The sequence below is a fragment of the Trypanosoma brucei genome, chromosome 5, assembly GCF_000210295.1.
Source record: "Trypanosoma brucei gambiense DAL972 chromosome 5, complete sequence".
Lineage (NCBI taxonomy): Eukaryota > Euglenozoa > Kinetoplastea > Trypanosomatida > Trypanosomatidae > Trypanosoma > Trypanosoma brucei.
Window position 1 is genome coordinate 865,153 of NC_026738.1, and position 12,377 is coordinate 877,529.

Sequence of the window (12,377 nt, forward strand, 5' to 3'; positions counted from 1 at the left end):
CGGTGACTTGAGCGTTCGGACGTTCTTTACAATAGAAAGAAACAGCCGTAGCCCGTAAAGATCATAAAGGAACATACCGCTAACCAGCTACTGAGGAGAGATGCATACCTTCACATTCCACCATATGCAATCACAAATGCTCCTCCTTCACCTGTTAAACAGATTACCGTTCCGCAAATAGGTCCCCAGAATGCCGGTAACTTCGCTTCATGCTGATCTCAGTAAGCGTTGGCATCTCCCCCTCTCACGGGCCGCCGCAAAAGAGACCGACCCGAGAGGAAATAGCTGCAAAAGAATAACAGAGCCCTCAGTATTACTGCAAAATACACGTCGGTTTTTGTTGTTTTTGTTGTTGTTTTAAAAAATATATATCGTTACGAGCTACTCTGCTCCGATACGTTGGACCCAGTCGGTCTCGAATGGAGGTGATGTGTCCAATTTCGGCCAAAACGGTATAGGACTGCTGAGAGTGTCAAGTACTGCTATTGAGGGAAAGACAACCGGTACAAACGCGGCAGTCCCAATAAGCTTACCACACCACGACATCAGCCCAGTTCCACAAAATGTTCACAATGTAAAAAAAAATCCTAAGTTGAGCGGAGGCTGCGGGACGCCACTCACATGAGCTTATCCGGCCCCGCGTTGTCTTGTTTGGGACCCTCATACTTCAGACAGTGATGCAAACGAAGTAATTATGCGTTGCCATGCCAGGAATGGCGCGTGACCCCACGGCTCAGGAAATACCGGCCGGTGTCAGAAAGCGGGGCGGCCCCAGGTGTTAGATCCCACATGGAACGCGAAACAACACAAAAACTAGTCGGTGATCGGTCCGGCATGATGGTCGATGTCGTTGCCACCCATCCGATGGCAAAATATTATGAGTTTATGTCAGCGGTCGCTCTTTTCGTGGGGTGAAGGATGCTAATCATACTTTCAAAAACGGTGCGCAGTAGAAGTCCGAAAATGATCCAGTGAGTCGTCAAATGGCGGGAAAAAAGCGGTGGAGGACACGTGCACCCCCACACGCTGCGATCCAACGAAATCCACTCCCGGAAGGAAGAAAATTTGACCCCCCGTACCACACACGCACACTCTGATATCGGGTACCGAACCGCCACAAATATAATATGTGTCCAAGAGGTATTCCCGATGGGATTGCAGATTAAGTACCCATGCGACTGATAGCTATGGCCGCACATTGCACAGCTGTTTAAAAAAAAAAAAATTAAAAAAAACAGGACGCTTACGACATTCAACCGATAAATACAGGGAGGAACAGTGCCAAATTGTGCAACATTCGCTTACAACTCACAAGCACTATCGCGTTCAACTCTTCTGGTAGATAACCATGCGCGTGAAAAGCTGCTTTGGCAAAAAAAAAAAAAAAGGCATAAGTGCATGGAACGTGATGGCGAAAAACACTCCGCCGTGCCACCGACGGAGGTGCCGTCTGCCTGGAAAGCAACCATCAACGTGTTTCAGTCAGCTGAACGTATGACTTAGACATGGGGGAGGGGCAGCAAAAAACTGTTGCAGATAAGGGCTAGTGACCCACGATGTTTGCTGAAGTCATCCATCCCCGAGCCGCAGTACGGAGAAGGGGTGGGGAAGAGGAATCGTGGCATCGCGATGCCGCACGGAGTAAGGAACGAACCTAACGCTGTCATGATGCCATCTTTTCTCACAGCGCGGGCTGGTACGGCTAGTAGGGTGACAGTGTGCATGTCCTTCAGATGGATTCGAGTGTTTGCAAACAGAAATCACGGAAATACCTAGCAAATATCCAGGTAGTGCGCCCCAAATTAGGGCGCATAACTCAAGTTTTGGGAATTCAGGCTGGAGGGAGGGTGCCGATTCTCATCATAATGGTGTCCACATGCTGTGGTACGTTGCCCTTGCTCGACTCTGGCAGGAAAGGTTGGCGGGCCGGTTCTTTACTCAACTATGTCGAACGTGTACCGGTGTTCCACACCCTCTGATAATTTATTTGGCTTGGAAGACGGTGCGTCGGCTTCGCGCATGTAAGTTTGGTGTAAAGAGATAGGGGCTCTCCCAGTCGAGTGAGAATGTAGGGTGATGCCTTCTCCCCCGTCTAACCCCATTGTTCGGCGGCAGTGCCGTTCATTCCCCCGTCACAGACCCTTTTGGTGGTGTTAGCGGCTCGAAGGGCGGAACGGGAGGCCGCTCCCTCTGTCGGTTACACTTGTCGCCGAATAACGAAGTGCCAGCCTCGGTTGCTCGATTTGCTGTGAGGTCGAGGTGCCGGGTGTTGTGCCGTTGCTGTTATTTCTTTGACCCAGTTGGGAAGTAATGCCGTTTGAAGATGCACGGTTGAACTTTCGGTGCTCGTGCGTGAGCCGGAACTTGAGAGGAGTGAGTTTGACCGGACCGCCTTCATTGTCCGTGCATTTAGTGCTGCTGGTGCTTTTGGCAGTGCGATCTGTTGAGATGGGCCGTTCGTAGAGCCCTTTGCGCTGAATGAATATTGGATCTGAGATGTTACCTCTAAACTCTCGTGGCATTGTCTCTCCCACACAGTTTTAACGTGAGTTTAATGATAGCACTTGGGCATATTAAAGGAAGTAATGGGAGAGATCGTCACTGCTTGTTGATAGCGGTCAATCATTTAAACCGGTAAAAACTTGACAGGAGCAGTGAAGGGTGTCGAAAAAGGGATGATATGTCTCGCTGGCGAAGGTGTCATCTCTGTGTAAGTAGCTCAACCACCGATCGTGAGAAATGAACTTCATCCATTTGCTTTTCGTGTGATAACAACGGGACTAAGCACCGCTTTAGCTCTGCTGACTGCTGTCTATGCATTCAAACTCCGTCAGACGATATCGAGAAGGAACCCGAGATGATTTCCCCTAAGGGACGTTTCCTTCATAAATTTTAAAGAGGGTTCGTGTAAATCTAGGTGGTGAAGCAACAATATGACTGTGGTTTGTGTGACCAGTGCCCTTTCGCAGCGTTCTCGACTGTCAGGAAACTGTAACATATGGTCGGGACTTCTCATGGTTAAATATTTAGATTCAGATTTTAGTTGCTGATATTGGTGTTGCTTCAGATAGCGTGGAAGGAAATCCCACCGACAATCGTTCGTAAACCCTACCAACAAGTGCGTCGCAGGTATTAAGAGTTGCAATAAATAAATAATTGTCTATCGAACGTAAAATCTAGTGGGTGACAGTATCAATCACTCGACGTAGCGAGATACCGCGAGGAAGTGTCTTTCGAGATGTAAAAGATAGCATTACAAAGCGGTTGGATAAGTGTTGCGCACCCTTTGACAGCTGGGTCGCAGTTCTTTCAATTAAAAAAAAAATTGAGCGGTATTATTTTCGCGTGTTTTGTTGGGTTGCTGCATGACCTATGTACAGGTGCTTTAATCTTTACCATTTCTGCCACACCACACACGGCTATGAGCAGCCACCTGTAGAACCTCGGTGAACCGCTCTGTCCTTCTGTTAAGGATAAAATGGGACACGGGATAATGAGGAAGTACTATTTAAATATGTCACTGACCTGATGTTTCCTCTACCAGACGTAGTCACTGAGGTGATTTACCCTTTGCGTAATTAGTTGCGGGGTTAACCCAAATTTTATTTGGGGTGGTGACAAGATTATTGTGTCCTTAAATATGTATTTGTTTATGGATTTATCATGAGTGAATGCTCCGTGGCGTCCGGCTCTTGGTATAGTGTTTATTATGGAAAAGCTCGCGGTTGTTGTTCCTGGTTTCGTGTGCGGTATCATACTTTTTTTTTGTTCACACAGCAGTAGGCAGTGCTGGAGCTCGCTGGCGATTAAAAAATTTTTTTCACTGCTTTAATATGTTCAGAGTGTTTGTAAGGCCTGTGTTTTGCCTACTCGCTGATTCCTCAGAGGTGAAGGTGCTGGGAGGTGCTGTTTCTTCTTCCACTGCTATTATCGCATCTTGACTCGTATTTTACTGTTTGTTCCTTAGAACTAGTAGCTCGCAGGAGCGTACCTCACCACCCGCATTATACCCGGGTAATATGTTAGTCGAACGATCGTACAAAACCTCTTTCCAATATGGATGTGAGGGTGTTGAGGATGCTACCATTGCGTGTACTATATGTCCATCAATGGAAAAAATCCATATTCGTTTTCCTCGCTCAGTTGATGAAATTAAAAGGTCGATTTCCACCTACGTTGCTGTGAATGAAGAGTGCATAAACCTCTATGTGCGGGGATGTAGATGTTTTACCGAGGTTTCTGATGAATCACCGATTGTTGGTGAGTATTACGTGTTGCTGCGGTTGCGTGCAGGGAAGGGTGGTTTCCGGAAGCAGCTTGAAAAAAAGGGTAGAGCGTTTGCTAGATCTAAGAAGCTGCGGAGCTCGACACGACAACAACAAGGAGGCCGATCGGACAAGAATCGCGCCCAACCGATTAAATTGTCGAAGCCTCATTCGGACGATAAGGGTGTTGGTCGAAGAGAGCAGGGGAATACTGTTGCTTCCGCAGTTGATATCAGCATCAGGGATGCGGTTTGTTGTGGAGTCAAGCGACTTGTTGAGGGACTAAGTACTTAAAGTCAGTGAAGTATTTATCTTGCGCTCCAGTAATATTGTATTACCTTACGTTACGGTTCCTCTGTGATGCTTCCCCTTAGGGATAATATGTTTTGCGGATCAGCGAACTGTATTTTGTTTCCAGTTTGCATTTTCTTTGTGAGTAAACATTATTTACTTTCTTCTCTTGTGCTTCATTTTTCTGTTTAAATACATCATGCGTAGCACAGAATACTCTTAGTGTTTGTTCATTTCATGTCCAGAAGTGTTCCGTGGCGGAATACTTGCCCTGAGGCAGTAACCGACATACTGAATCAATTACCTTCTTGCCAGCTTCTACTAGTCAAGCGAGTTGGGCCGACGAGTTTCCTTTTGAGCAAGCGAGACGGGCTGGTCAAGTACAGGACGTCTATCGGTGACCCCCATAGCTGTTCATGTGACGCCTCGCGGGAGCAGTGCATACATGTCGTTTTCGTTTTGTGTAAAGTGTTTTTCTTACCGCGGGAGAATCCTTTAGTATGGCAGCGCTCGCTTGTTGCAGCAGAAATAGACGAAATCCTTAGGTCCGAAAACCGGCTTCGGAATGCCTGGAAGAATGTTGACGACACCCGCAGGGACGTTGCAGTTCCAAGGCCTATTGAAGAAGGTGATGTGTGCCCAATCTGTTTTGAAGAGTTTGGGAACGATACCTCTCTTGATTACTGTGGAGGAGGTTGCGGGAAATATATACATACTCGTTGCTTCAAACAATATAAACGGCACAATCTTGTAGGTCCCTTACGCTGCCCTTGTTGCCGGAGCCTTTGGACTAATACGGTGGGTGCTACTAGCAAGAGGTGCAGTGGTTGCAAAAAATATGCGAATGGTTCCTGCTACAAGTGCTTATTTTGTCAAGAGTACTTTCTTTGTTCAGACTGTTTCCACCGTCGAGAAACTCATTCGCATCATCCGTTTTCTTTGGTCGGGACGAGAGAAGTGGCCGAAAGACACGAAGGGAACAGTGCTTTACCCATGCCGGTGTCCAGTGAACCCACCGTTAGCATTCCTGAGGAGCTACATCCTCTCATGTATAGAGAAATAGACCCCGAAGACTACGAAACACTTCTTCGTCTGGACGATCAAAATAGTAAAAGGAAACTGACAGCAGAGGAGTTTTCAGTGCTTCACAGCGAGTGTTGGAGTTCTGGATTACTTACCGACGAGTGTAACATATGCTTAGATACATTTGATGTCACCAGTGGTTGCGTGTGGTTGCCATGCGGTCATTTTTTCCATACATCGTGCGCTCAGAGATGGCTTACTGAGCACGTAGCAGAATGTCCCATCGATCACATCCCGGTTGTGGTGGACAGAGCCGATGTTCAGTCATTAACAGTGAATTCTTCATCTTCTGCTGCAGTTGCACCTCACATTCTTCGTCCCTCCAGACCTCGGGCTCGTGTGTTGCCGAGACGTCGACTCAACGTTCCGTATAGTTCAGCAACTGTTGGAGTCGAACCTCCAGCTCGGAGAAATGCCGAGAGACAAAGGGGTTCTGATGTATCACTTCCTTTTCTGGAGCTCCAAGCAGTGTCACTAGGTGTCGGACGACGTAGAGGGCGGTACAACGAACAATTCTTTTATGGTACTGTCTGAATGGAATCCCCTTTCCATTGTACTTCGGAAGTATTCAATTCTTTCGTAGTGGTATCCGTACGATGGATACATTGGAAGCAAAGACATTGCGTATGCATTGCTCATCGTGCTCTCTTCCTTTATTTCTGCTCACTTTTGCTTTTGCTTTCCCACCTCTCGTGGTATCATCTTCTTTTTGATATCTTTGTTATTTCCTGAACGTTAGGAAGGAAACATAATGCGCCGTGTATCTTCCCCGAATATTACAATACAATCAGTTCGATGGATCTCCGGTGTCTCACCTCTCCTTTATTTTCCACCGACGACAACGTCAACTACCAACAGAGAAGACCAAATTAACAAAAACACCAATATCGCAATTCAGATGATCAAGAGGTACAAGGGGGAAGTACCTCCCCATTACACTCGAAAATCTAGTGCCACCATAGAGCAGGTGGAGAAAGAAATCGATGCTCTACTTGGCGGTGCAGAAAAACTCCGGAAAACTTCAACAGATGATCAACCTATGGATAAGCTAACGCTTATGGAACGCTGTCTGCGACACGCGCTCTGGTCTTATCACAAGGAGGAAGGGAGATATGACTTTGATCAGATAGGGAGGTGGGTCGTGTACACGCCTGAGGATGAAGTGAAGTTGGCACAGTTGAAGCGCGAAGTGGAAGCGAAGGAAAAACTGGCGGCTTTGCGGAAACGTCGTGAAGAGGAGGGACTTCCGGGAGGCCCCGTCCCCAGGATCAATTGGCCTCAGGAATACAGCTCCTTCATTGATCGCGAACCTGTTGTTGCGAAACGCATTCGCTACGACACTCTCGCATCCACAACGTTGGAGCGCGATGAGAAGCAGATCGAATCCACGTTGCAACAGTACAGGAGGGCCTCCCAGGATAAACGATTGGATGACCTGGTTGATCTCCTTGAGCGCTTTAAGCCGGTACTTGCCCGAGAGGCTATCATGCAGCGCTTGACAATTAAACACCTAGAGGGTCAACTTGGCGTGTGGCGTTACATGGACTGGTGCCCAGAAGTGCGTGATCGGGCCGAACTCGAGGTGGATATAACTGGATGGCAGTGGTGGTCACCTCTTGAGGAGCGGCGGCTGCTTCCAGTGCGTTTGCGCTCCGTGAATGAAGTCCGTGAAATTATGTCCAAAACACAGGCAAAGAAGTCAGCTGAAGCTGCTGAGAGGAATCCAATTGTGACTCAAACAAGCACGGGTGACAACGCTCGCGACCGTTTACTAAAGGAGGTTCTTGCCCTCCAGGCTCGCATTAATCAGCGCGATGAGGTTGAGCCTTCACAAACCGAACAAAAGAAAAAGGCCCATCACTAATGCTGGTGACCCGGTAATGTTTTGAAGGAAATTTTGGTTGTGCAACGGCCGCCCGACACTTTTATGTTTTGGTAGGAAGCGGGTTCGTAGGATTAGTAGAAAGTGGCATTATGCGTTTTGACGATGCTTTCTTCATGAGTGTTTTCTGAGGAATAATAACTGTATGCGGTCGGATAAAGGGGCAATCACAGGTGCTGCCCGTGTCTTGTATCACCTTCTACTTACCCTATTTCACGCAAAGAGACGCTTGTTGCTGTTGCCCTTTATCCCCTTTGCTTTTCCACAGTTTTCTCTCGGTGTTCAGGCACTCAAAGTACTTAATGGACGCAACGGAGTTAAAGAATAAAGGTAACCAGGAGTTCTCCTCCGGCCGATACAGGGAAGCTGCTGAATTTTTCAGCCAGGCCATCAACTTGGACCCGTCTAATCACGTTCTGTACAGCAACCGTTCCGCATGCTTTGCTTCCCTTCATCAGTATGCACAGGCTTTGAGTGACGCCGAAAAATGTGTTTCCCTGAAGCCTGATTGGGTTAAGGGTTACGTAAGACACGGTGCTGCGCTTCATGGGCTTCGACGGTATGATGAGGCAGCTGCGGTGTATAAAAAGGGTTTGACAGTTGACCCATCGAGCACTGCATGCAGTGAAGGCATTGCTTCTGTGGAGAAGGACAAGGCTGCCTCCGCGATGCAAAACCCCTTTGCAAAATTATTCACTCCGGAGGCCGTGAAAAAAATTCAGTCTCATCGCAAACTATCGCTCTTCATGATGCAACCCGACTACGTACGGATGATCGATGAGGTTATAAAAGATCCTTCTAACATCCAACGGTATCTTGAAGATCAGCGGTTCATGATGACTTGTTTGGTACTTAGCGGGATGAATATTCCTGTAGATGATGATGATGAGGAAGAGGAACGGCCGAAGCCAGAGGCACCTAAGAAAAACGAGGAACCCAAAAAGGCAGCTGCTGTGGAGCTATCTGCAGAAGCTAAGGAAGCACTTCGGGCTAAGGAAGAGGGGAATGCATTGTACAAGCAGCGGAAATTCGATGAGGCCCTGGCAAAGTACGATGAGGCATCTTCCCTGGACCCCACAAACACCGTTTATCTTCTCAACATCACCGCTGTCTTCTACGAGAAAGGAGAGTATGAGCTGTGCATGGAGAAGTGTGAGAATGCGTTGGAGCACGGTCGTGAGAACAAGTGTGACTATACGGTGATTGCCAAACTTATGACGCGGCAGGCGTTGTGCCTCCAGAAACTCAAGCGCTTTGATGAGGCTATCGCACTATTTAAGAAAGCTCTGGTAGAACACCGCAACCCGGATACGCTTGCCAAACTGAATGCTTGTGAGAAGGAGAAAGCAAAATTTGAAGCAGATGCGTACATTGATCCAGCGATAGCTCAAGAGAAGAAAGATGAGGGCAACTCTCTCTTTAAGCAGGACAAATTTCCTGAAGCGGTTGCAGCTTACACTGAATCCATCAAACGCAATCCAATGGAGCATACAACCTACAGCAATCGTGCCGCCGCGTATCTTAAGCTCGGTGCGTATAACGAAGCCCTTGCAGACGCTGAAAAATGCATTGAGATTAAACCTGATTTTGTCAAGGCGCACGCCCGGCGTGGCCATGCATTTTTCTGGACGAAACAATACAATAAGGCCATGCAGGCATACGATGAGGGTCTCAAGTACGACAAAGAAAATGCAGAGTGTAAAGATGGTCGCATGCGTACCATGATGAAGATTCAAGAGATGGCTTCTGGACAATCAGAGGACGGTGATGAGGTTGCGAAGCGTGCTATGGCAGACCCTGAGGTGGCTGCCATCATGCAGGACAGCTACATGCAGCTTGTACTGAATGAGATGCAGCGGGACCCTACACGCATCAAAGACTACATGAGGGATCCAACTCTTGCAAAGAAGATCAACACCCTCGTCTCGGCTGGGATTATCCGTTTCGGCCAGTAGGTGAGTGGGAACGTACGAAAGAAGCCCAGATGATGCCAGTGGGGTGGTGAAAAAAGACAAAAAACCAATGCTGTCTGGTGCCCTCCCCCTCAACATCTGTGAGCGATGTGGACTCGTGCCTTCTCAAGAACCACGCACCTCCTGCCAGGCGCTGCGGTGCCACGGAGTGCACTTTGTGGTGGTTGTTTTACTTATCTGATAAGCATCAATATTATTATTATTATTACTATTATTATTATTATTACTGTTTGTGTCTTTCTTTCACCTTCTTTTTTATGAAGAGAAAGTTGAATGAACGAATAAGGGTGTGCCCGTTTTTTTGTTACCACAATTGACGTCATCACCCTTGTCGCCTGACTCACACTGACAACGTATAAGCCATCCAGCATCTACTGTGCCTACAATACCGCCACGTTCACGCATCTTGATATTATATTATTCAAATTACGCTACTTTTTTTCTTTTCTACTTCCTCTTGAAACCCACTTTGTGTTTTGCCCAACTCCCGGCGCATAGGTGATCAAGCAATGAATTCGACGAGTACATCAAGTTACGAGCACGATGTTCCCGTTAAGTATATTCGTACTCTTGACGCAAGGCTTTTGCCACCGCGAGTGGGGCATAACTGGCTTGATGCAGCGTTTCGCTCAGTCCAAGGTAAACCGCAGCAACTTGAGGAAGAATTCCGAGGAAAGCGTGCTTTTATGCCACCTGGTGTGTACGACCACACGCCGCCGGAGGGGTTAGGACTCACCGCGCGTCAGCTCATGCAGGCGCTGTCAACACGGAGGAAAGATGGCCCCGCGCCGGACGGGCGGCCAATATTTACCACACTGTCTGATAAGGTGCTTCGTTTTTACGCGTTCTTCTCGGAAAAGGCACCTGAAGGGTGTTGTGAGGAGTACTGGCATCGCTGTGTTGTCATTAATTTTTACCCTGAAGACGATACCGTTCTCATCCAAGAACCCCCAATTCCTAATAGTGGATTACCCGGCGGAACGTTCCTCAAGAGGCAAAAGGTACGTGCGGACCCAAGACAACGAGAGCAATTTCCCAGTGATGAGTTTCTCACGATCAACCATTTCAACGTGGGTTACTCGGTGCGCATCAATTGCGTTGAATTCTTCCTTTATGATTGTGATGCCTTCACACGTGATTTTCTAACCGAAATTGGGGTGGATGTCGGTGAACCGATGCAGTATCCAGATTCTTCGTTCATGTCTCAGTGGAAACATCAGCAGGAGCAAAGAGCAACAACCAATTATGGTATTGTCTCTAATAACTACTATAGAGACGATGCTGTGCGAGCAGCCAGATTTGTACTAGATGCCAGAAAGGTTCTTCGCTTCTATGGTTTACTTGACGAGCGTGACAAGACAACTGGGGGAGCGGTGCGAAAGTTGGAAGTATTATACTTTGTTGAAGACGACTCTATCGCGGTGGTGGAGCGCCCCACGACAAATGAGGCGGTACCAGCATTGTTTCTCTCACGTGGGTGGCTCCCAAAGGCGGGGTCTATTGAGAAGACCCTTGAATTCACTTTTGCACACCGGGTAAACGGTATGAGGGAACCGTACGTGGGGCCTGGGGGCTGCTACACTGCGCGGGATCTTGGGGTAGGGGCCACCATTAACGTTCTTGGAAGAGGTGTCTTCCTTTACGATTGTGACGATTTCACACGTTCGTACTATAAGGAGACTTTTGGAGTGGAGCTTGCTGAAGCTGTAGATGGTCTCAGTCAATATGGTCTACCGTCGAAGCCTGACGTTGTGTCTTTTCGGTCGAACGCTACACCAGCTTCTGCTCCTGCCACTGTTGCGCCGAAAGTGGTGGAAACTAATGTCATTATTAAAAAAGGTGATGTACTTCGCTTTTTGCTGCGCCTCTCCGCACCTTGCACGTCAGCGGAGCGTATGCGTCGCTTCACCCTAACACACTACACCGCAACAGGTGATTCAATGGTATATGAGTCTCCCATCAAGAACTCTGGCTACGTTGGTGGTTGCTTTAGTAGTCGATCGCGGATTCCTAACCCCGCAGGTGGACCGGGCGCGTACTACACACATGAGGATTTTAAAGTTGGCAGTATCATTGTGATCAACGCTCACAAATTTGAGGTAATGAACATGGACGAGCACACAGCAAACTTCCTGGCGTGTAAAGGTGAAACTGCTCTGAATGAAGAACAGCTGCGGTTGCTTGTCGATGCATTCCGTCTATTCCTGAGGACGCGATTTCACTCATTCAGAGATGCTTTTCTTGGCTTTGATCGTGACAAGGATAGTGTGATCAGCGTTACGGAGTTCGTGGACCACGTGACCCATTTGCAAATCACAGACAGACGGATGGACGCGCAGGCACTCTTTGATAGCATTTGCCAGAACCCGGAAACAGGTTATCTAACACTGGAAACTTTTGTTGACTGGATAAACCAAAAAGGGTCTGAAAGCTGTGGGGATGCTAAATCGAGTCAGCCTATAAACATAGATGAACGGGCGCTGATGAGGAAAGCTTTGTGTCAACTGTGCGAACGGCTTGAGGCTCGGTGTTTGAACAGCCTTCAAATGTTCAGACTTGCTTCCACTATGCCAAGGGCTTACTCTGGGCGGCGTGCGGATTGCTATTCGCTGACCAATCCGCATCGTGACGCCTATATAACACCTGTGCAACTTCGGCGGTGTATTGAGGAGGTGTTGGGCGGTAACCCGTCGCCTCGTGAGCTTGACGCCTTGCTCTTCTTTTTCTTTCCCGCATTGCCGCCGGAGGAGTACCGTGTTAAGCGGGATATCAGCCTTGAGCATTCACTCGACCTTAAGGCGTTCCAGAAGAAGTATCACGAGATGTGCACACTTCAGCAACTGTCGTAGACTAATATATAAAGGTAGATAGGGTGAAAAGAAG

At 48.0% G+C, this 12,377-nt stretch overlaps 7 protein-coding genes across 7 annotated transcripts; 5 read left to right on the forward strand and 2 right to left on the reverse strand.

Moving 5' to 3' along the window:
* Window positions 1–875: 875 nt before the first annotated feature.
* TbgDal_V4080 (hypothetical protein, unlikely) lies at window positions 876–1,199 on the reverse strand (the record flags this gene model as incomplete). Its single annotated transcript, XM_011775254.1, has 1 exon — window positions 876–1,199. The coding sequence occupies one exon, from the start codon at window positions 1,197–1,199 to the stop codon at window positions 876–878; it is 324 nt and encodes a 107-aa protein (XP_011773556.1).
* Window positions 1,200–2,153: 954 nt separating this feature from the next.
* Window positions 2,154–2,522, reverse strand: TbgDal_V4090 (hypothetical protein, unlikely; the record flags this gene model as incomplete). Its single annotated transcript, XM_011775255.1, has 1 exon — window positions 2,154–2,522. The coding sequence occupies one exon, from the start codon at window positions 2,520–2,522 to the stop codon at window positions 2,154–2,156; it is 369 nt and encodes a 122-aa protein (XP_011773557.1).
* Window positions 2,523–4,019: 1,497 nt separating this feature from the next.
* TbgDal_V4100 (hypothetical protein, conserved) lies at window positions 4,020–4,559 on the forward strand (the record flags this gene model as incomplete). The annotated part of the gene is made up of 1 exon (XM_011775256.1): window positions 4,020–4,559. The coding sequence occupies one exon, from the start codon at window positions 4,020–4,022 to the stop codon at window positions 4,557–4,559; it is 540 nt and encodes a 179-aa protein (XP_011773558.1).
* Window positions 4,560–4,793: 234 nt separating this feature from the next.
* On the forward strand, window positions 4,794–6,173 carry TbgDal_V4110 (hypothetical protein, conserved; the record flags this gene model as incomplete). The annotated part of the gene is made up of 1 exon (XM_011775257.1): window positions 4,794–6,173. The coding sequence occupies one exon, from the start codon at window positions 4,794–4,796 to the stop codon at window positions 6,171–6,173; it is 1,380 nt and encodes a 459-aa protein (XP_011773559.1).
* A 217-nt stretch (window positions 6,174–6,390) lies between these two features.
* TbgDal_V4120 (hypothetical protein, conserved) lies at window positions 6,391–7,503 on the forward strand (the record flags this gene model as incomplete). Its single annotated transcript, XM_011775258.1, has 1 exon — window positions 6,391–7,503. One exon carries the CDS (start codon window positions 6,391–6,393, stop codon window positions 7,501–7,503), a length of 1,113 nt encoding a protein of 370 aa, XP_011773560.1.
* A 320-nt stretch (window positions 7,504–7,823) lies between these two features.
* On the forward strand, window positions 7,824–9,476 carry TbgDal_V4130 (stress-induced protein sti1, putative; the record flags this gene model as incomplete). The annotated part of the gene is made up of 1 exon (XM_011775259.1): window positions 7,824–9,476. The coding sequence occupies one exon, from the start codon at window positions 7,824–7,826 to the stop codon at window positions 9,474–9,476; it is 1,653 nt and encodes a 550-aa protein (XP_011773561.1).
* Window positions 9,477–10,003: 527 nt separating this feature from the next.
* TbgDal_V4140 (hypothetical protein, conserved) lies at window positions 10,004–12,343 on the forward strand (the record flags this gene model as incomplete). Its single annotated transcript, XM_011775260.1, has 1 exon — window positions 10,004–12,343. The coding sequence occupies one exon, from the start codon at window positions 10,004–10,006 to the stop codon at window positions 12,341–12,343; it is 2,340 nt and encodes a 779-aa protein (XP_011773562.1).
* Window positions 12,344–12,377: the final 34 nt, after the last annotated feature.